Genomic DNA, 22750 nt, shown 5'->3' with positions numbered 1-22750 from the left:
TGACAATTAATGAAAACAACATTGACATGTTTCAGTGAGTAGAAAGTCTAGCATACATTACCTCGTTGTAGAAGGTAGTTGAGATCTCGAGTATTAAGGTAGAGTAGGAAGCACCACAAGATCTCGATCCTACTTTAGACTCAAGGATGGTATATGTTTTATCTTATCCCAATCCTCTCCTACATTCTTTGTTAGTCTTCCTATGAACCTCTGTGTCAAATTATAAACTTCTAATTCTTGAAGCGAAGTTAACTGTTGCAGTCCATCAGGAAGCATCTCCAGTCTTTTACACGTATAAATTCTCAGATGAGTAAGGCGACTCAGTGCTCCCTCTTCCACTGTCCACTCCTCTAATTTCATTAAGCCACATAATTTCATAAGTTGAAGACAAGGAAATCCTTTTTGTGAGCAAACCATTTTCTTCCCCACGTACGAATTATAATGCAACACTAGAAATCCTAAGTTTGGCAACTTCTCTAGAATCACCATTGGGTCATTCTCAATATGTGAATTCATCAAAGTTAGCTTATGGAGGTTTGGTGGGAACCAAAATTCTGTATTGTCTGTTAATTTTTCTAAGGATAGTCTTTCATTTAAATGCAGCTTGCTGAGACAACCACTCTGTGAAGATTGAATCAGTGTCGGGACTTCTTCACAGTCCCATAGCTCCAATGACCTCAGGTTACTCAATTTGGCAATGGAATCAGAAATTACCTCTTTGTATGGAACCAGACTTCCTCTTATCCGCAACTTCTTTAGCATACCCAATTTACCCAAAGCATCACCATGTAGCCAAGGTCCGGCATCAAGGACCAGACTCTGGAGATCTCTTAGGTTGTCAATCCTCAAGCGAGAAACATAAGAAACAGCCAAACACTTGTCCAATATTGTCCGCTCATAAGGTTCCGTATATAAAACATATAAGCGTCTAAGTTGATGCAAGTTCGAAATCTGAGCTGCCATATTTTCAAGATGACACCTCTGGAGGTTTAGAGTCTGCAGGTTCACAAGCTTACCTAAGGAGCTAGATGGTCTTTCTAAATTGGTTTCGCATAAGCCCAAGTACTTCAGATGAATGAGTTCTCCTATTTCCTTTGGTAATGTGGGGAGGTTTTTAACTTCAACCAGTTCTAGCACCCTTAGCAATTTGAAATTTCTACACAAAAATCTCCAGAATTGCTTTTCGTTTACGCTTTTCCTGAAGCACATGAAAGAACGCTGGTAGGAGCGCCATGAAATTCAGAAATGAATTGCTTCTCATCGTTGGTACCATCACCATTTCCATGAATTATTAGTCGACGCATATTCAATGACTTTGTAAAATCATCTTTGCTTCCACAAACTCTGAGAAATTAATCATTTTTAGATTCCTTAATACAAAGATGTCGAAGCAGATCATGTATGCGGAAAGATTTTACTCTTCCATCAAATTTCCATTTTACCACCTGAATCATACTTCGACTAATCAGCTCCTCCAAGTAATCCTCTGCAACGTCTTCCATTGTCTGTTCTCCCCTTGCTTGTATAAATCCCTCTGCAATCCAGTAACTGAACAATGTATATACCTTGATTTCTTGATCTTCAGAGAAAATGCCCATGTATAAAAAGCAAGGCTTCAGATAATACGGCAATTCGTAATAACTCAAGGCTAAAATTCCAGCGCAGGAGTGAGAACCAATTCCATGTGCAAGATGTCAGTTCACACTAGCATTTACTTTGGACCATACAATATGTGACTTCTCTTTGCTTGACAGGGGGCTTCCCAAAACCACAATGGCCAGGGGTAACCCGTGACACTTCTCCACCATCTGATTCCCCAAGTCCTTCAACTCTAACTGGCACCTGTGTTCTTGATTGTTGCTGCATCCTCCTCCAGGCAAGAAGATCTTCTTCATAAACAGCTCCCAACTCTCCATTTCATTTAGAGAACGCAATTCATGGATGTTGTTAGGGGAAGAATCAGCATACAGAGCCACATGTTTGTTGCGAGTTGTAAGTAATATTCTGCTTCCATTCGTTTCATCTGGGAAGGAAGGGTTTAAGTCATCCCAAGCTTCAATATTCCAGATATCGTCCAAAACTATCAAGTACTTCTTGCCACATTGTAAGCACGCACGAAGCTTCTTCCTTGACTCTTCCTCGTCTAGTTTCTCCAGTTCTTCGTTTGAGATGGTTGTAATGCATTTTAGAATGCCTTGCAGTAGCTCCTTCAGTCTATATTCTTGAGATACATAAACCCATGCAAAGCAATCAAAATGTCTCTGAACATCAGTACTGTTACAACCTTTCTTAGCAAGGGTAGTCTTTCCTAAACCACCCATACCAACAATGGAAACAACTGCGCGATGTTTCTTTCCGTCTCCTCCTTCCATCAATAGTGACTTTACTTGTTGCGTGCTATCTTCAATTCCCACCACATCCCATTCCTCAGCAATAGGAGCTCGCTTGACTTTATGCCTACTCATGAGAATTGAAGTTCCATATGAAGATTTAGAAGATTCACCACCTTCAATCACATACTTTGATTTGTTGGCTGATGTATTCTCTGACATAGTGTTAATGACATTAATCTGATTTCCAAGCTGATGAAGAAGTCTTATTTTACGAATCGAACAGATGCAACTTTTTAAGGATCCGACAAGTGCACACAAACCACTTCTTCCATGCCCATGTCGATATACTCTTAGGATGAATTCATCAATCACATCCTCAGCATTAAAGGTTAGTTCACGTATTTGGTTCACCATAAGCTTCACTTTTGTATCAGCTCTTTGTGTTGCATCTGCATTTTTAATGAACAGACGCATCCATTCAAGATCGTTTTGTAAAAGCTTAATTTCTTTATCAACTCCATTTAGCAAATTCTTTTCTTTCAATATGAAATCATTCAGTCTCTGCAAGAAAAATGTAACTAAAGCTTCTGCCATTTCTTCTTCTTTGTTTGGTATTTTTGTTAATGCCTGCTTAGTTTCCTTGTTATATCAGAACTTGAAACATCTTTGCTGTTTTGTCTGTTTATACCCAAACTAATGAAACTTGTCATAGGTCTTGTTTTCTACTACATTTTTGCAATTCCAGAAACTCTTGATTGAAATCCTGTGTTGGCCTGAGGCATGGTTATGAAAGAAACAAGTGTTTTTTGTAGCTAATCGTCTGCCCTCTGACACCATTTTTTTCTTCCTGATTCCGGATCTGAATTTCATTCAGCAAATCCGAGTCAGATTATTCATTTTATTAATGTCTAACCCCTGCTGAAAGAGGCAAATGAACCACGTGGACGGGGACCCGCCAAAAAAAAAAAAAATTCAGCAGGCTAGAGTAAGAGTTACTCAAGAATAAATTTCACTACACTAAACATAAACACATTCAGCATTGTACTTCAATTATCTACACACCACAAAGATGCGCTAGGTTCTTTAATCATCCAGTACCATCAAAAAAAAATAAAAATAGGGGGAGGACCAGAATGACAATGAGCATGCAGGAAACAAAAACTCAGTAATTTCTACCCTGTCTGAAACTTCTGAACCTTAAAGCTGTAAGCAGATATGTTCAGGCGAAACAGAGAAGCAGTTTATATTTCTCCTACTAAAATGTGTCTGCAAACGGATATATGATGTTAAGCCTAAGTTTTACTCACACTGAAACAGAAGCATGCCACGAAATTGAAAATGAAGCAATAGAAGTAGTAAACGGGTTTCAAACAAGGAAATATGACTATTATTTATTTTCTTCTATCGTGAAAGGAATGTACTTCTTACCTCAGAGTTTATGATGTGAAGAATAATACATACAACAAACAGATTCCGCATTTACAGAGACTCGATATTCATCGCCCAAATATCTATATAAATATATATAAAAAAAATAATAAAGATCACACCAAGAAATTATAGCCTTTTGATTATCTGCTGCTTACATCAACCAAACAACCCTTGTTCTCTAACTCTTCCTCTGATATACATTACCCTGCTCCCGATGTTTACTTTCCTCTATCTCTCTTCCCCCTCACTCATGTTGATTGAGATTACGCCATTCGCTGTCAGTTAGACAGAAACGAACAGGCTCGACTAGTCTGTACTATACTGTAAGCAAGCACACACTATGCAAGCATAAAAGACTTTGTTTTAAACCTGACTCTTTGAGATAGTCTCTTAAAAGGGGAAAAGGAAAAACCCACTATTTGTAGTTGAGCTATCATTGAATTTTGAGTTGTATTCTCTTCCACAGCCTACTGTACTGCCCTTTGATTCACTTTTTCATTCCGAAGCTTTCTTGATAAATTCTGCAATAATAGCAACAATGTTGTCAGAAAAGACTACTGGTTTCGGAAATTAAACTTTCAACCATAGCGAGTTCAATCTGAAGGCATGTACATCATCGAATGTATCAAGCATTCAAGCATAAACTAGAATCAAATTATTGAAGCTGTATCTCAAAAAGTTGAAGATAAGAGATCACTGGTAGAAAACAGTAACTCTTTTCTGAAAGGGACACCAATAATGAGAAAAAACATTCCACAGTTGGCAACGGACATTTAAGTATAGCATGGGTTCAGCGTGAAGATAAGACACATGAAGAACACATCAAAAATATCAGCACAAAGCTGGACCACAAAGGATTGGAAATCATATTACAGCAAATTACAGTCGAGCTCGCACAAATAAGTAACATGGGCAATAATTCACATGTAATGGAATTTAGCCATCAAGGCTTGAGCATATATTCCAAAAACACACAACAGGCTGTGAATTGCAAATTAACAATCGCCAAATCGCTTAAACAGAAGTACAATTAACAATCAATATCAATGTCAAATGAGACACAGATTAAACCAAATACGAAACAAACTAGCTGGAATTGAGAAATTCCCAATCAAACCTCAAAACATATCAACTGAAGAACATAAGCAGAGCAATTCAATACAGGAATACAATCACAAATTAAGAATTGAAACAATAATTCATCAAAACAAAGAAATTTGATAAAAACCGTACCTGAGTTACTACAGTCTCCAAAATGATATCACCATTAACATTCTGATTACTTAGAAGATCAGGAGGATCAACACGTCCAGAACCAACAATAGTACAATCAGGAGGAGTTTCGAATAACGAAAGCGAGAATTGTTTATAAATGACATCCAATTCAAAATAAATCAAACCAGAACTAGGTATATCAACACGAATCCCATTAACAGGAAACCAAAGAAACAATTCTTGAGCTTGAATCCCTGTTAATTCACGGATCTGACCATAGCTTAATGTACCCGTAACATTTCTATCATAATGAATAACATTCTCAAATTTAGCATTACAAGCTTGATCAAGATGTACTTCAAATCTTCCATTTTCATTTAAGCTAAAATCTGTAACACCTTTTGGTAATAAACCAATTGGTAATCCATGTGATTTTAATACTTCGTATATGTCTTTAGCTGGATCTGAATATGAAATTGAAGAAGAAGATGATGATACAGAAATTACAAGAATTGAAATGACTAGAAGACTAAGCAGAGAAAATGAAGAAGAACCCATTTTGGGGAGAGGGATTTTGAGAAAAGGGGTTTTATGAATTGTTGAAAATGGTGTCCGTATATATTTGGTTTTGGGTTTTTATTTTTAGGGTTAGGGTTTTGAAAGGAAGAAATGATGGAGAAGGGAAAGAAATGGAAAAACAGAACATATGATGGAGGAAGAAAAGAAAGACACTCAGACAGAATTGCCAGCGAAATCACAGCAAAGAAAGAAATTTTAGAGAGAGAGAAGAGGAGAATTATTGGTAAAGTGGGTCAGTTGGTGTGACCCGGTTCAACCCGTTTTTATAGGATTTTTTTTCTTTTTATTTTTGGAAATTTTATTTATGAGGGAAAAAATTTATGGAGTGATTGACTGAAATTTGTGAGCTTTGAATCTTTGATTGATGAGAAAACTATGCACGAGGTTAAGTAAAAAATCTTTTTATCTAAGGTTATTTTAGCTCAAAGTCATAAATTAGAATTTATGTGTATAATTTTTATTTACATCTTTGAAATAAACGGGATCTATATATTAGTTTAGAAACTAAATTTTATAATGCTTCAAAAAATAAATAAATAAGAATGTATAGAAAAGAATTATGTATGACTTATGAGAATGACTCGATTGCTAAATAATTCTAACATATTTGGCGAATTTCGAACTCAGACCGCTGATATTATTAAATGTGTAAAGACGAATGGGAAAATGATGCATGGAGTTATAGTAAAATAGTTCTTTTGATCCAACATTATCAATGTTGGTTGTACTTGGGTATAGTTGCATGTTTAGTAGTAGTTGTTGATGAAGCAAGTTTAGTTGTTGGATCTGTTTTAGGGTTGATGAGATTAGTTTAGGTGTTCCAGTTAGGGTAGTTATCATTCTTGTTGTAGTTTCATCCTATATTTAAGGTACTAGGTGATGTTGTCGGTTGTTTTTTACTGTCCTTGATTACATCCGTCATGGTAAAAACATCCAAGACTGTTCATGTTTCATTCTAACTAATATCACATTTTTAATACTGTGTCTGTGATGCTGCTGCCTAACCTAGCCTATGCCTAGCTGTAGTATTAGTTGTTGTACATTGGCAATGGCATGATATTACAGCTTGAGTTCATACCATTCTTGTAAGAAAATCAAGGCAGATTTTGAGATCTTGCCATTTCAAGGTCAAGCAGCTTGGAGACGTGTTTCTTTTGAAAGCCAGAATCCACTTGTACATGCATGCCTGTCTGGCTTTATTTCACAGCTTAATTACACGCACGCGAAATGCCTAACTGGTGAAGAATCTTGACTGCAAAATGATGAAAAAACAAAAAAAATTGCAATCTGCATCTGCATGATGCCTTCATTTTTAGAATCCTCGATGCCATGCAAGTGCATATAAACAAGAAAGATAATGGCGCTACAATCAATCAAAGTGATGACCGATGAGACACTAATTGTATAGTAGAAGATAAACATCAAGTCTTTGTTCAAAATCTTCTTTGATGGTGATGCATCCAGAATGGGTCGGGGTCTTAAATGCCATGTGTACATCAAATGTAATAAAAAGGAAATGCTTGACGTGACGTGACGTCATATCTTTTTCTTTTCCTCTCTTTCTTTTATTTATTTTAGATATTATTATTTAGAAAAGGGGATATATCAAAAAATAGAATAAAAATCCAGGGGTGGACAAAAATAACCAGCTGGCTGTAGTTCTGTCTTTAAGTGCAAATTGCCACTTCATTGCATAATAATTGGGGTCTTTGCCACGAGGGTTCCACGTTATAATGCCGGTTCCTTATTCTCCCTGAAGTTTAAGCCTCTATACTCTACCTGCCGGCTACATAAGACTTTCTTTCAAAAGACAATGATTCAAGAGTTGTAATGTTCGTTATCCTATTCAGATTAATAAACATGCCAGCTACGTTGAAAACCCACTGCTTACACCATGTCTGTTTATTCCCGACTCATCTGAGTTGTCTGGATTTAAGTCATCTGGATCTGAGAAAAATCATCTAACTCATCTGGATTTAACTTGATATGTTTGTTTTAAGTCAGATCTGACTCAAACATATGTGAGTCAGTGAATTAGTTCCATGAGTCATGAATATTTTGTTACCTGACTCAAATAGGTCAGAGTCAGGGATTATGTTTGAGCCAGAGGTCAAGTAAGACATAATCCCTGGCTCTAGACTACCTAAAGACGGTAAAATCCATAATTAACCTTTTATTTAGTCTTCCTAGTTTTAGAATTTAGTCCCCTCATTTATTTTTAATTTCAGATTTTAGTCCATCCAAGGTCATGAAAACAATTCCACTCCCCACTGACCTAATCCTAATCCTAAAATCTGATTCGGCAGTTGCTCGCGTGAGTGGGGTGTGTAGTTTTAAGTTTTCATATGCTGCCCAACTTTCACAGACTGTTATCATTTGCAAACCTTTTAACCGGCCATGAGTGAGAGACAAGCAAGAAAGTCACGGTCAACCGCTTTTTAAACTAACTTATGTAGCTACTGAAATTGGAGAACCTTGTTTGATTTTTATAGCCTAAATTGGCAAACCTTTTGAGCAGTCGTGCATGAGATTGGCAAAAGCCTCCTTGGGCTCATCTTCTTTCGTTTTGCATCAAATATCTCATTACCAGTTCCTCCAAACACAAGAATTGCATTAGACACACACATATCTGTTTTTCCTCTTGTTTCATTTTCCTCGTTGTTGTATCATCTTACTTTTTTTGTCTTGTGTTTTCCGCTGTAATGATTCAACCTCCAGTTTAGTGTCTACTAACTCTAATGATTAGATTTGTAACCATTTGATTATTAAAATAATATATATATATATATATATATATATATATATATATATATATATATATATATATATATATATATATATATCAATGATCTAAAACAAATCTAAGCCTAACCCGCTATATATTGTGTTCATTGATGTTGAAAACAAATGGTGCGAAGTTAACAAAGAAAGACCCAGAGTAGAGTGAGTTAGGTCATGTTAATTTACCTACAATCAATCATACACATATTCATCAAACTAGAATGAAAACAAAAGAAAATGTTGATTGGAAAGAGAAAAGTGATTATTGAATAATGGATGGGTGGTGTGTTTGTCTTGGCATGTACCAATCGCAACCAACACATGCATACACATATGCATCTTCATTCATTCTAAATCTGATGGGGAATATGACAGGTAAGAGACAGAATGAGTGAGTGAGTCAGTGAGTGAGATTTCCAGGTATTGGTTTCCTTCCGACTTACTCCTATTGCATTGCATTATCTTCCTCTTTTTCTTTTGGCCTCCATAAATTTGCATTTTTATCTTTCAGTTAAAAAATTCTCATGACTGCCTGCTAATTGGGTACTACTAGTTTACTGGAGATGCTACCAGAATCCATATAAGATAAACTAAAAAGTCTTCCGTTTTATATGAATTTTTGTATCCTTCCTAATAATCTGGCATCCCAATTATCAATGTTTAGAAATCGGTTTACACTTTGTTTACACTTGTTATTGGTGATGACATACCATGTTTTCAACCTTTTATTTTCCTAATATAAATTTGTATTCAGACAAATAAAATTATCATCTGGGGGTACATGTAGAGGAGGTGTACACCAAAAAAGATATACAAACCGACTCCTGGTGTATTGACCACCAAATGCAAGATTACTAAACTACAGTGTGTTTAAACAGCTAGCTAGAAACTTCTGAGAAGACTGAAAGATTAAACAGCTAGCTAGCTTGAAACTTCTGAGAAGATCGAGAAGAATGCGAACAAAAGAAAGAACATCTTTATACAAATTTTGATAAAAAGCCAGACCCTGTTTGACTCTTTTTTTTATTAAAGCAAAAAGGTTGTAATATGCACATCGTTCATAGGATACGTCATTTTTGTTTTGAGTTTCTTGATATGCAATTGAAATCCACCAACTTTTGTCCCAGTTTAGATTTTCCAGTGCAGATTCATTGCACTTATTTACACCACTTATACAAAATTGGATACAATGCAGGCTTGCAGGCATGTGCAAGAAAAAGTTACTCCCATAAACTTGAAACAAAATGAGCGTTTTGATGCACACTTCTGAACGAACACCTGAATCACCATTACGCAGGAAATCCAACGAACAATATACAAGATAGCTAAAGAAACTCAGGGTCGAAAACATACCACGTCGCCACTAGCAAGCATAGTGTCGTGTGTTCTAATACTTTTGGTGAATTTTCTGTCAGCAAATGAAACGACGACCTAAAAGTGAAAAGATCACCAACAAAAAGTAAACATAAATTTAAGGGTCGTAAAGAAGAAGAGTTGCGCATGGAGGTCCCTTAGAAAGATCTTAAGAAAACATCGTACATAAATCATGGAAGTAAACAAAAGGGAAAAGGGCATGCATGCATGATTCTGATTTTTGGACCCAGCAAAAAGATTTCTCCCATGCGGCCATGCTTGACTTGGGTGTGCCTAATCTATGAACCTTGCCATAGGGATCGTGCTTCTATCTAATAATTCTTGACTGATTTAACGCAAATTATATGCAGTAGATCAATAAAAATAGAGTTCCTCTACCCGGTTCTTCCATCCCCTATTCGTTCAACTCATTTTTTTCTCCTGAATAATTTGTTGTTTGGTACTCTCCGTTCTCTCGATTACTAAAGTTGGGACGGGGAATTTCATCAAGATACCTGCCCCTGGTGACTTTGCAACCCCATTGGAGTATGGAGACGCTCTAACCAAAGCAGAAGTTTCAGTGCCATTTTTGTTAAGGGATCGGACCGTTAAATTAAAACCGCACAAACTTGACTTTTATCTTTATAACCTGCTTTACCAATTCCCAGTAGTCGAACGGCATAAAATCGGATTTAAAAAAAAAAGTATATAGAGTACACGGAGAAAGCAAAAGGAGGTTCTCAAAATGGCAAAAGATACCGAGACGTACGGTTGAAGCAAAGGTTTCAGTACTATTCAAGGCATTTTGAACTAAATAGTCATTTTTCATGGGAAACTGTAAAAATGCATGCAAAATTGCGCCATTGCCAATTATTAACAGGTTTGAAACCTGAGATGGGCCTGGACCTGGTTAATGCCTAGATTATGAGCATTCGGCTCATCATGTTTAAACTGCACTCAAGTTCAAAGCAAATTCAATTATGATGGTACGTATTTGATAACTCGTATAGTAAATATATCTATCTAAGTAATATGTACAAGGGGGGTACTTCCAGTTGGTTGCATTTTCGTATGTGCATAAGGCTAGTCCGGTTAATAACCGGGGTAGGCTTCAGCTGAAAGTTACCATAAAGATATTGCTGGTGAAAATCTCAACTTCTTGTATGGCCGTGGTGCCTTTACACATTTATAGCTGAATAGTTTGTCCCCATTGTCCGTGGTGTTGTTTCAATTATTGTTGGTCGGCAATATTGTTTTCATTAGAGTGCATGCATGTTACCTATTCTCATTTCTTTTCACTTGTTTGTAGCAACCAGGATGATGTTTGAATAGTGTACTTGGTTTAAACTCCTCTGCATCGGATCAAGCATGACCTCACAATCCTTTTGTTTGGTTGATTTCAAGTTTGTCGACGTCGCACTAAAGACCAATTGGTCAGTAAATTTCTATCTGACATATCACTTCACATTTTGCACGGACGGTTCATCAAACTTTTAATGTTCATACAATAGTACAATACTATCTATGATTCGAAACAAGCTCATGATACTTCGCTATTGATTAGCATAGAGCAAGAATGATCATTGTACTAGGAGCCATCATACTTAGAGGATTTCACGAGGGGTTACCAGAACCAAGCAGAAACAAAATTTCAATTATATAGAATTTTGTAACTAAAGAAATGAAAAACTGGAAACATACCAGGTTGCCAAACACGTTGCAATCCGCAAGAAAAGAAACTACTAAAAAGTGAAAAAGTTGTAATTTAAAGAAGGGAGGGGTGCGCATGGAGGCCTCTTAGAAAGACCTTAAGAAAAACATCGTACATAAATCATTAATTTAACTAAAAGCAAAAGGGCATGCATGATTCTGATTTTTGGACCCAGCAAAGATTTCTCCCATGCGATGCGACCATGCTTGAGTTGGGTATGCCTAATCTTTGGACCTTGCCATAGGATGGATGATGCTTCTATCTAATGATTCTTGACTGGCTTAATGCATTATGTTGGGCCGGTTTCCACTACAGAAAACCTTCTCATAATTCTCAGTATAGTTTCTACGGCTGCAAAGGAGTTGAAGTAAAGAGATACGCGCAGGAACCATATATAGGATCTTGCTTCTATCTAATGATTCTTGACTGACTTGATCCTTCCCACCTTGGATGAGGATTTTCTCTTCTTCCATGGAACCCCATGAAACAGTGACTTGGAGAACTAGTTACAGCTTGTAATCATTTATCCAGATAGTGCTACCACGTTTTATTTCTCTGCATTACTGTTTTCTCTCTTTTTTGCTGCTAATGTGATTGTCATGGCAATTATGGAGCTTTGATGTAGTGAGTTTTGTTGAACTTAAAGAAATTTGCAGCCCCATTGGGAGTCTGGAGATGCTCTAGACAAAAGTAAAAAAGTTTGAATGCATGAACATGCCATTTTTGTTAAAAACACACCAACTTTACTTTTTACCTTTATAATAACATGATGCTTTACCCATTTCCAATAGTTGACTTGAACGGCATAAAAATGAAATCTTCATCATGGGATTGAAGATGCAATTCAGATTTTTAAAAAGAAGGAGATACAAAAAAGTATAGAGTACAAAGGAGAGACAGCAAAAGGAGGGCCTAAAATTGGCAAAAGAGATTGAGACGCTTCAAGCAAAGGTTTTCAGCAAGTATTTAAGGTCTTTGTATGTGTTCTTTCAAGGCACTCTTCAGAGATGTCAGAATGTTCTCTTTTCATGGGGAACTGTAAAATTCAATAGGGTGGGTAGGGAGAAGTTAAAAAAAGTGGATGGGCAAGATTCGCAAGAACAAAGCTTAAATAATAAATTGCATGTAAAATGAAAAAAGAAAAAAAAATTACGCCGTTGCCGGGGATCGAACCCGGGTCACCCGCGTGACAGGCGGGAATACTTACCACTATACTACAACGACTTAGTTGTCCCTTCAATCTGGTCATTACTTATTAAAGCTAAGCATTTTATGAGTAGATAGATTGACAGCCAGACGGTCTGGGTGGTCAACTGGCTATCCATGCCATAAGCTGGCTCCACCCATGGCTTTGTACCTGTAAATAGTTTATGAATCTCACATCGACAGAAACTAGTCAATTGTATAAACTTTGAGAATGAATCCCAAATTCACAATAATCGAAAGTTTGTCTCCTTCTCCGAGTGTTACTTGAATTATTGTTGGTAGGGAAATTATTTTGGGCTAACATTATACTAAAAAGATGCCCCCGTTTTTTTAAAATTTGTTAAAGTACCCTTGCCTTGACCGTTTCATTCAAAAAACGGTAAACGGCAGTTAGCAGCTGTTAACGCTTAGGTGGCAGGGTCAAATGTCCAAAAAGCCCTTCCTCATGAGTAGAGTTGGATTTTCTTGAATCACCGATTTGAAATGCCGAGTCGAGTCCCAACCATGATGACCCCTTCTTCTGCTGCTCCAAATCAACTCCACTTCTTCTTATTGCGTGCAACACCAACACCATCTCATGCTCAGTTCATATACATTCGGCACATCATTCCATTTCTATAGCTCCTGCAATTCCTGTACTCTCAGCTGCTTCATCCATGAACTGCAACAAATACATCTCTTTCAGCTTCATCATACCAACTCCATAATTACCTCCATCTCTTCAGTTTTCTATAGCTTCAATCCCACAACTGCTCAGCCATCACCTGCAATGCAGACCTGCGCATCCATTGTCTCCCCTTACGCCAGACCAGCACAATCATGTACTCTGTTTATCATTAAGCTTCAACAGGAACATCTCCGTCAATTACATCTTGAATTCATCACTACCTAGCCATGGAAGTATCACCAACCATCTCACTGCAATTTCAGTTGAGAATCCTCTCTGCTTCCATCTTTAACTCAGCTTGTAATGCCACCAGTTTGAGCTAAGCAATCCAACTCAAATCCTTACAATTCAAGCAACACCTCCCTGTAAATTCCTAACATACATCTATTGAGCATCAAACCATCTCTTTCTCAGTCTTGTATTCACACTGTACCAATTCATTCCTAAGCATACATCTATAGTTCAGCTCCTCCATTAACATTGACTGCAATTGCAACCCATTCCATTATACAATCACCAGCAGAGAACATCTTCTTCCCCATCTCTAAAATTCACCAGTGACTCGAACAATCTCAAATTCATACAAACTCGAGCATCCAGCTGCAACATTAACTGCAACTTCATCTCAGTCACATCTCCAACTGCAACTGCATTACCAACTCGAGCACAATCAATTCAGCTCATACCAACCGACACCAGCATATCCACCTCCTGTGACCTAAGCATACATCTAAGCAGCCACCTGTTATATCATCTCAGGCCACCTGCACTAACCAGAACAACATAAGCATCAACTCCATCGTTCGAACCAACAATGAGACTAAAGTCTGCAAAGTGTTTGAACCAGTAGAATATTAATGAAACATAGAATGAACCCCGAGAATTCTAATAAAACATGATAAGTAATGAATTTTTATAGGTTGAATTGAAACAAACAAATTAATTCAGGACTCTATCATCTAAGAAATTGAATGTAAAGATAAGGATTTGTCTGTGTTGGAATTCAATTTGCTGAATACGAATTGGCAACAACACAACCACAATCAACACTGACTTTTTAGTGAGTCAATTACACAAACACATTGTGTTCCAACAACCAATTTACTCTGATATTGATATGAACATGGATGAAAACTTACCAAGAGATGCAACAGTGTGCACTGAAGACAACCCAGTACTTGAATATCAACCACGTAGCACAAAATCCCTCGAACAAAATCGCATACATCATCAATTCAACACTGGAATCTGAAATCGACCTAGATTCTTCTTTTAAGAACCCTAAATCATCATCAATTGCTCCAATTTCATTCACCATCAGCACAATCATCATTACAACCCCATGAATTTCTGCTCAACTCAAATCAAACCCTAACCCTGTATTATTTCTCCATGTTCTTATCTTTCTTCCAAGCCTCTCGAATCATCAAACCCATCTATTACTTGACCACAAAACCTCAATTTATCTCTTTCTCTGAGACTTGCATTCAAATCCACTTATTCTTCTTCTGTAATTCGATTAGCAGCACCCTCTTCTCTGTCGGACTTTGAGAATTCGGAAACCCCACAACCCTTTTTCTTCTTTGCTTTCAAACTTCGATTGATGAATACCCACTGATCTCTAAACTGTTAAACCCTTAATTTTTGCTTCTCATCCAACTCAGACCACCAACAAAGCTCTTGGTTTCAACATCATCAGCGTCTTTATTCAATTTCAGAAACATAAGAGAATGAAGAAGAAAACTGTCGGCTGAGAATGAAAGAAGATGAGTTTTATTCTCACTCGATTTAGGTTTACAGTGGAGTTTATGGTAATTTGACTCGTCTTTTTTGACTTGGTAAACGACTATTGACTCAATATGTGGGCCGAAGATTCAATATGTGGGCCCAAGACGTGAAGGTAAACGGTAAGAACACTTTAACAAATTTGAAAAAAACGAGGCATTAATTTTTTTGGGTATAAAAAATGAGGATACTTTATCAAAATTCCCAATTATTTTCGTTGCGTCGGTAGATGGTACGTACTGTCATTTCTTTTTCACTTGTTTGTAGCTGCTAGGGTGATGTTTGTATTGTGTAAATCTTTATGCTGGTTGATTTAAGTTTGTCGACGGCACTGAAGTACGCATGGCCGTTTCAATCTTTTTAATGTTCATACACTACTGGATTCCCTAACTTGCTCTCCTTGAGCCTGCATACACATGATACTTTGCTGGAGTATTTCGTAACATGGGCCATGGATGATCATCATACTGGCAGCGGATGTTATTCTAATACCGTAACAAAGTTAGTTTGTTATCGGGAAATAATATCTGCTGGGATGTAGTCAGGATCGAAGACTGGGGAGGGCTTGGAAAACATTTATGCGCACATGGAAAAAATAAAAATAAATGCTATGCAAAAAGTAAAAGAGGATTATTTATTTGATGACAATTGCAGAGTTTCCGAACTTTCGGTAAGCAATCCAGACCATTCAAACTATTGTAGAAAATTTGTTATGGGTTTGGAAGCACATTCCAAACCTTCAAACAAGAACATTCAAGCAATAACATTGCTTATTACCTGTCCAGTTAGTTTAAACAATTTACAAGACCCCCAAATTAGTCAAAGAGATAGTAAAGACGGACAAAAATAACATTGCTTATTACCTGTCATGTTCTTTTCCACGGGTATTATAGCCAATATATATTGAACAGTCCTCCAAAATATTCAACAATCCGGTCATTTTATAATAATACGAAATAGAAGAAAAACCAACGACATACCATGTACAAATACAAGAGCTTATTGAACACCATGTATTCAAAAAAGGTTCATATACACCAAGTTTCCCAAATTTACGTGTAAAAGTGTTTTCCCAAAAATTGTCACAAACCCATATTACCCAAATTATATACACGTAAAAATGTTCTGCCAAAAAAACCTGACTAAATTGGGGCCTATAACTACATGACAAAATAGGGTCATTAAGAAATAATTCATAGAAACCCCTTATCCACTATTTATGTTAATGTCTAATATGCCCCTGTGAAATTAGTGCTAATTCGGATAATTAAATGCTGTTTAATCAAGTTAATTTCAGGATTAACTTTCATTAATGCATAATCAACACTTGTAATTTTCTTTTTTTCAAACACTCGATCCAGAATCGGTTTATGTTAGTGTTTTTGTAAACCGGTTCTGGGTTGAGTTATGCCAAATGACGATGTAAACCCAGAATCGGAGTTTAATCAATACCCACATAAACCGATTTCTGGAATCGGTGTTTATATATGTACATGTAATCCGATTATGTCATACTTTCATAAACAAAATATTCATTACATGGTTTAGGAAATTAGCACACTACATACATATATAGGATTCAGTATGGGAATTCTAGAATTTGAAACATCAAATGCTCGTCAATGAACCTCCGAGCACGTCGGTACAATTTCGTATATTCTTTGTGGTGAATGAACTTAGTTTCCCCATTACGAATTCTCCATAGCCCGTTGAAACGCTCCAGCTGAAATTCTATGAATTCTTAAATGTTAGTATGTGAACTTTTGACATAGGTATAAAAATGATCGCATTACTCACTTTTTCCCTAAGAGGAGCTCGTGGATGATAGTCGTACACCATATTTCTAAATTTTGCATACTCTCGTATTGCACCTTTAATGTATTGGAATCGAAATGCCAAGTCTCTCCATTTGCGGTTATTGGGATTCCCGGTACGCCCGTAAAAGAACTCTTTAACTCTCTTCCAAAACGTTGAATAGATTTCACTCGGACGTTCACGGAACGTATTAGAAAACGATTCAACGAGACACAAATATTCATATGGTTCCCATTCCATTTTCTAGGCTAAGTGTGTGAAATGGGAGTGGCTGAAAGAGGGATAAGGACTCAACGACTAGTTTTTTTGAATTCAGTTCATACAATCGGATTTTATATATGACCACATAGACCGATTGCGTCCTTGCAAAATCATGTAAAATATGCCTCTCACAAATCAGGTTTTTGTAATGCACATGTAAACCGATTCCTGAAGTTACAGAACTTTTCTTCATAGCAATCGGATTACATATATGTACATGTAATCCGATTCTTAAAGTTATAGAAATTTTCTTCATAGCAATCGGATTACATATATGTACATGTAATCCGATTCTCAAAGTTACAGAACTTTTTTCATAGCAATCGGATTACATATATGTACATGTAATCCGATTCTTAAAGTTACAGAACTTTTCTTCATAGCAATCAGATTACATATATGTACATGTAATCCGATTCTGAAACTGAATCTCTGGGAAACTGTCAGAACCGGGTTACATATAGGTACATGTAAACCAATTCTGACTGAAAAAATGCCAGAATCTTGCATTTTTTTCACACACATTTTAGTTGGTTATTTTATTGCGTCTTGGACAAACACATACAATTTTCAGAAGAAACCAGATTAAGTCATTTATAAATTAGGAGTATAACCAAACATAATTCGTCAATAAGTTTAAGACAAGACATAAATTTTGACTCCATAATTATCCATCCTTAAAGACATAAACATGAATATAACCATTCATTCATGAACATCCCCACCACGACCACGACCAAGTCCACCGCGTCCTCGTTTACCAGGTTGGGCGCTGCTCGATGCACCTTCAGTCATTTTTTTTTTGGGGGGGGGATCTCTTCCTCTTCTCTTTTGGATCCTCTTCATCCTCCTCTTCCTCCCCAAACATTGCACCAGCTTCTACATCTTCGAGACTGTTCAATTCATCAATCAACTTTTCACTGGCCTTAATATTTGTCCCTTCCATGATTTGTAGCTTTGCTTGGGTTATCAAGTACCCGACTCGTCTTATTAGTTTCCATTTTAAAGATAAACATTCAACAAAAAACGCTAATAACATTAACAAAACCGTAATTGAGTAACAATATGCACCAGGCATTCGAGAGCCGTATCTTTGTCCTCTATCTTGGGTCTCTCATCTACTCGTATCACTCGAGTATGCCAAACATTGAGGTACCACGGCATGTAATCCGGAATTGCCTCGTCATCTGTTCGAGATGGACCATTCAAAGGATATCTATGAAACGCTCTATCTTCCCAATAATCACATGATGTTAAAGGCTTGTGAACAATGTCAACATCGTTATCATATGATTTGGTTTTCCTCTCATTGGTTTTGAATATCTTATGCTCCTTTGGGATTTTTTGTACGTAACCGCATTGTCTTGCGACTCTCGAAGGGTTGTACATTACATATCCTCTTGGGTGAAACAAAGGACCAAAATAATCATTTTTCTCTCGACACCCAACCTTCTTTCCTTTTCTTTTTCCTTTACCCATATCCTCATTGTAAGGATCAAAGACAACATCTTTCGTTGTCAAGTTCTCCAACTGGCGTCTCAAATTCAGATAATCCTTTTTTTGGTACTCCGGCTTACTTTTGTAGGTGTACTTGTCTCCATAATACTCGTGGTTCCATTCCTTGTTCTCAAAATCCCTTCGAGAAAATATTGGGAAGTGCAAATATATCCACGCCTGCAGAAAAGCCATATTCCCTCCCATTTGGTTCCTTTTAGCCCTAGAAGCCTTTCTCAACTCGTTCAACGGGTGTGCAAGGTTGGCAGTGCCCCAAGATTATTCATGAATCTTGTTAAATGGTTGCAACAGCTGGATGAATTTTGCGCTCACATGGGCACCGGAAACGTCGGGGAAGATAACAGCTCCCAGGACGTAGAGGACATACGCATTGGCCGTGGCGATGATACATTCCCGCGTCACCTATTTTCCCTCAGCACGAAGCTTATTTGTTCCCATGAAGTTGTCCCTCAACTTCGAGAGATGGAATATCCTCTGGTTTAACTTGCCGACCAGCATCTCTGACTTGGTCCTGTCCTCATCCCATTGGAACACATCCTTGGTGAACGCGTAAATCTTGTCCCACTCAAGCTCTTGCGGGTAACCTTTGGGATTCACGGCTTTCCCTTCTATGCTTAGCCCGTTAATTAACTTCGCATCATGTGGAGTTATCGTCAGTTCTCCAAACGGAAGATGCAAAGTATCCGTTTCCCCGTAATATCTCTCGGCAAAAGCGGAACAAAGAGGTCTGTCGTAACCAAGGTCCAAATTCTCGACCACAGGTATCAACCCCGTAGAATTGACTAGATCGATTACTTCCGGAACTTCTCCAACGGTTGATTCTATTCCTTCCAGTGGCCATTGCCTCATCATACTCACTGACGTTCCTGGCTTCATAAGGCGAACGACATCCTTGTGATCCTATAAAACAAAACAATCCCGATGGAAAACAATCAAACACTACACGGATAATAATGTTTACGTTACATAACATAAGGTTTAGGTACTTACTATTGTATGGAAAACGACAGCGGCCCAACTGTCTTTGTACCCCCATAACATTTGTTCTCCATCACCGGGTAATCCGTAAACGGGATCCTTAGGGCCGCGAAGAAACATCTTCTCCGGGTCAGGCATGTGGTCACCTTTCTTCTTCTTTGGGACATCTTTCTTCTTACCATCTTTCTTACCCTGTTCTTGAACTTCCCCTCCTTGTACTTGTTCTTGAACTTCTCCCATATCTTCATCAACTTGCTTCTCACTTTCTTCTTCATCACTTTGATCCTCACCTTCTTATTCATCACTTCCACTCTCATCACTTTCTTCTTCACCGCCTTCATCCTCACCTTTTTCTTCATCACTTTCTTCTTCAATACCTTCTTTGCCACCAATTTCTTCTTCATCGATCTCCTTTCCACCACTTTCTTCCTCATCACTTTGTTCAGTAGGTGTATCGGAATCAGATTCTTCATGTGTTAGGAGTAGCATTCAAATTGGATTTACTCCCCGTGGCCCTTCGGTGGGAAGCATTCAAATTTTGACCTCCTTTTCGACGAGGTTCCAAAGGTTTAGGAGTACCAAGGTCGTGTTTCTTCTTATATTTGTTTTCGACTTGCTTTTGTTGCTTGTCCTTGTTTGACCTGTAGAATACAGAGTTAAATGACAAACAACAGTAGAATAGAGTGCATTTTTATTAAGTCAAGGTAAATAATCGGTTTACTTGTGTTTGGGGGTGAAAACAATATCTGCTGATTTTGGTAATTTCGAGTGTGTGGGTGAGAAACGAGTCTAAACCCTAAACAATGTATTGCAAGGGAGTACTTTGATTCGAGAGACCAATCTGTACAAATCCGGCCTAAACCAGGAAATGGCCGTTCCAGACTTGCTTCGGTCGCAAAGTGAAGGAGAAGGGTTGGTCTAGGGAGGGAAGTGAAGAGAGTGTTGAGACCAGAATAGTTGATTCAGGAAGAGTAGTTGTTTGACAACTTGTATTAGAAAGTGGAAAGCTAACAGATGGGAAAGCTAACAAGTGATTTCTGAGTGTTGTATTCTCCTGACCAAAACTTTTTCTTTGGTGGAAATAGGTGAGACCTATTTATACAAGTCGCAATGAAACGTACCCTGGTCTCGTAAGAAGTGGAAACGCTTGAGTAAATGGAAGAAAACGGTAACGGGTAACGCCTGAATTGATGTTTCCATAATGAAGGAAAAGTTTCACCATTACTTCTTGTATTTACTAACCGCCTCACTCTTATGACACTTTCTTGTAACGGGCGCAGTGTACGTCGCACGCAGTAAACCGCCAGACTAATACCTTGATGAGCATCCCCCAATTTGTGACATGTTTTGATGTCTCGAGTGTTTTCGTGGAAAACGTGTAGCATGTTGCTACGTATGGCGTGGCCAAAGGATTTTGCGTTTGTAGCCAAGTTGGTGTCGTGGCCAAAGAATAGGTATCGTAGCCAGGTTGGTGCCGTGACCAAGAGTTAGCATCGCAGCCAAGACATTGCCACGAGTCATTTGGTGGCAGGTTTGTACGGATGAGATTTGCATCTCAGGAGGAAGGGTAGCCGTAGATTGTTGCAACCTTTCGTTTGGAAACCAGCGGCATGGTTGCAGCGTTTGCACGCCCTTGGCACGGCCAAATTAGGGTTTTGGCGTCGTGGCCAAAAATTAGCGTCGTGGGCCAAGAAATTGTCGTAAATCGTTTGGTGGCAAGTTTGTATGGCTGAGATTCGTATCTCAAGAGGAAGGGTAGCCGTAGATTGTTGCAACCCTTCGTTTGGAAACCAGCGGCATGGTTGCAGCGCTTGCATGCTCTTGGCACGACCAAATTAGGGTTTTGGCGTCGTGGCCAAGAATTGGCGCCATGGCCAAGACATTGCCATAAATCCTTTGGTGGCAAGTTTGTATGGATGAGATTCGTATCTCAGGAGGAAGGGTGGCCGTTGATTGTTGCAACCCTTCGTTTGCAGCTAGTGGCAGGGTTTAGGCGTCGCCGATCTAGGATTTTGGCGTAGTTTAGGCGCGACCAAAACTAGGGTTTTGGCATAGTTTAGGTGCGACCAAAATTAGGGCTTGGCATTGGGCCAAAAGTTTCCATGCGTTCGGTGGCAAGCTTGTACGGCTGAGATTTGCATCTAAGGAGGAAGGGTGGCCGTTGATTGTTGCAACCCTTCTTTTGGCAGCCAGCGGCATGTGGTAGGGCCGGCATGGCTTTGACATCTTTTAGGCGCGGCCAAAATTAGGGTTTTGGCAAAACCGTGATGTTTGGCCTTGGGCCGGAAGTTGCCATGCGTTAGGTGGCGAACTTGGACGGCTGAGATTTGCATCTCAGATGGAAGGGTAGCCGTTCATTGTTGCAACCCTTCGTTTGGCAGCCAGGGCATGTGGTAGGTCCGTCATGGCTTTTGGCATATTTTAGGCGCGACCAAAATTAGGGTTTTGGCAAAACCGTGATGTTTGGCCTTGGGCCGGAAGTTTCCATGCCTTAGGTGGTGAACTTGGAAGGCTGAGATATGCATCTCAGATGGAAGGGTAAACGTTGATTATTGCAACCCTTCGTTTGGAAGCCAGCGACATGTGGTAGGGCCGGCATGGCTTTGGCATATTTTAGGCGCGACCAAAATTAGGGTTTGGAAAAACCGTGATGTTTGTCGTTGGGTTGGAAGTTGCTATGCGTTAGGTGGCGAACTTGGACGGCTGAGATCTGCATCTCAGATGGAAGTTTAGCCGTTGATTGTTGCAACCCTTCGTTTGGAAGCCAGCGTCATTTGGTACGTCCGGCATGGCTTTGGCACGGAGATATGGCTGGAATGGGATGCCATTGGCACTGTGGTGCGGCTGGCATGGTTGGCATGCCTTGGCGTGAAGATGTGGCTAGCATGGCATGCCATTGGCACTGTGGTGCGGCTGGCATGGTCGGCATGCCTTTGGCACGGAGATGTAGATGGCATGGCATGCCATTGGCACGGTGGTGTGGCTGGCATGGTCGGCATGCCTTTGGCGTGGAGATGTGGCTGGCATGGCATTCCATTAGCACGGTGGTGCGGCTGGCATGGTTGGCATGACTTTGGCGCGGAGATGTGGCTGGCTGGCATGCCTTTGGCACAGTGGTGC

General features: G+C 38.7%; 1 protein-coding gene, 1 long non-coding RNA gene, 1 other non-coding gene and 1 pseudogene across 3 annotated transcripts; all 4 read right to left on the bottom strand.

The window, feature by feature from the left end:
• Positions 1 to 129: 129 nt before the first annotated feature.
• On the bottom strand, positions 130 to 2927 carry LOC113280298 (annotated as a pseudogene).
• A 770-nt stretch (positions 2928 to 3697) lies between these two features.
• LOC113283933 lies at positions 3698 to 5761 on the bottom strand. The gene is made up of 2 exons (XM_026533313.1): positions 4998 to 5761; positions 3698 to 4285 (listed from the first exon to the last, which is right to left on the bottom strand). Exons 1-2 carry the CDS (start codon positions 5535 to 5537, stop codon positions 4232 to 4234), a joined length of 594 nt encoding a protein of 197 aa, XP_026389098.1. The 5' UTR covers positions 5538 to 5761; the 3' UTR covers positions 3698 to 4231.
• A 6794-nt stretch (positions 5762 to 12555) lies between these two features.
• On the bottom strand, positions 12556 to 12627 carry TRNAD-GUC. The gene has a single exon. It is a non-coding gene; the product is annotated as a tRNA-Asp (tRNA).
• Positions 12628 to 12785: 158 nt separating this feature from the next.
• Positions 12786 to 15006, bottom strand: LOC113283932. The gene is made up of 2 exons (XR_003327840.1): positions 14416 to 15006; positions 12786 to 14040 (listed from the first exon to the last, which is right to left on the bottom strand). It is a non-coding gene; the product is annotated as an uncharacterized LOC113283932 (long non-coding RNA).
• Positions 15007 to 22750: the final 7744 nt, after the last annotated feature.

The sequence above is a fragment of the Papaver somniferum genome, chromosome 5 (genome assembly GCF_003573695.1).
Source record: "Papaver somniferum cultivar HN1 chromosome 5, ASM357369v1, whole genome shotgun sequence".
Lineage (NCBI taxonomy): Eukaryota > Viridiplantae > Streptophyta > Magnoliopsida > Ranunculales > Papaveraceae > Papaver > Papaver somniferum.
The sequence above is the reverse complement of the archived record's forward strand: the minus strand, read 5'-3'. Positions and strand labels throughout refer to the sequence as shown.

Coding starts and splice junctions, on each gene's coding strand:
- LOC113283933 (XM_026533313.1), bottom strand. CDS start 5,537: ATGGGTTCTTCTTCATTTTCTCTGCTTAGTCTTCTAGTCATTTCAATT. Junction 4,286..4,997: donor TGGAGACTGTAGTAACTCAG/GTACGGTTTTTA, acceptor CTATTATTGCAG/AATTTATCAAGAAAGCTTCG.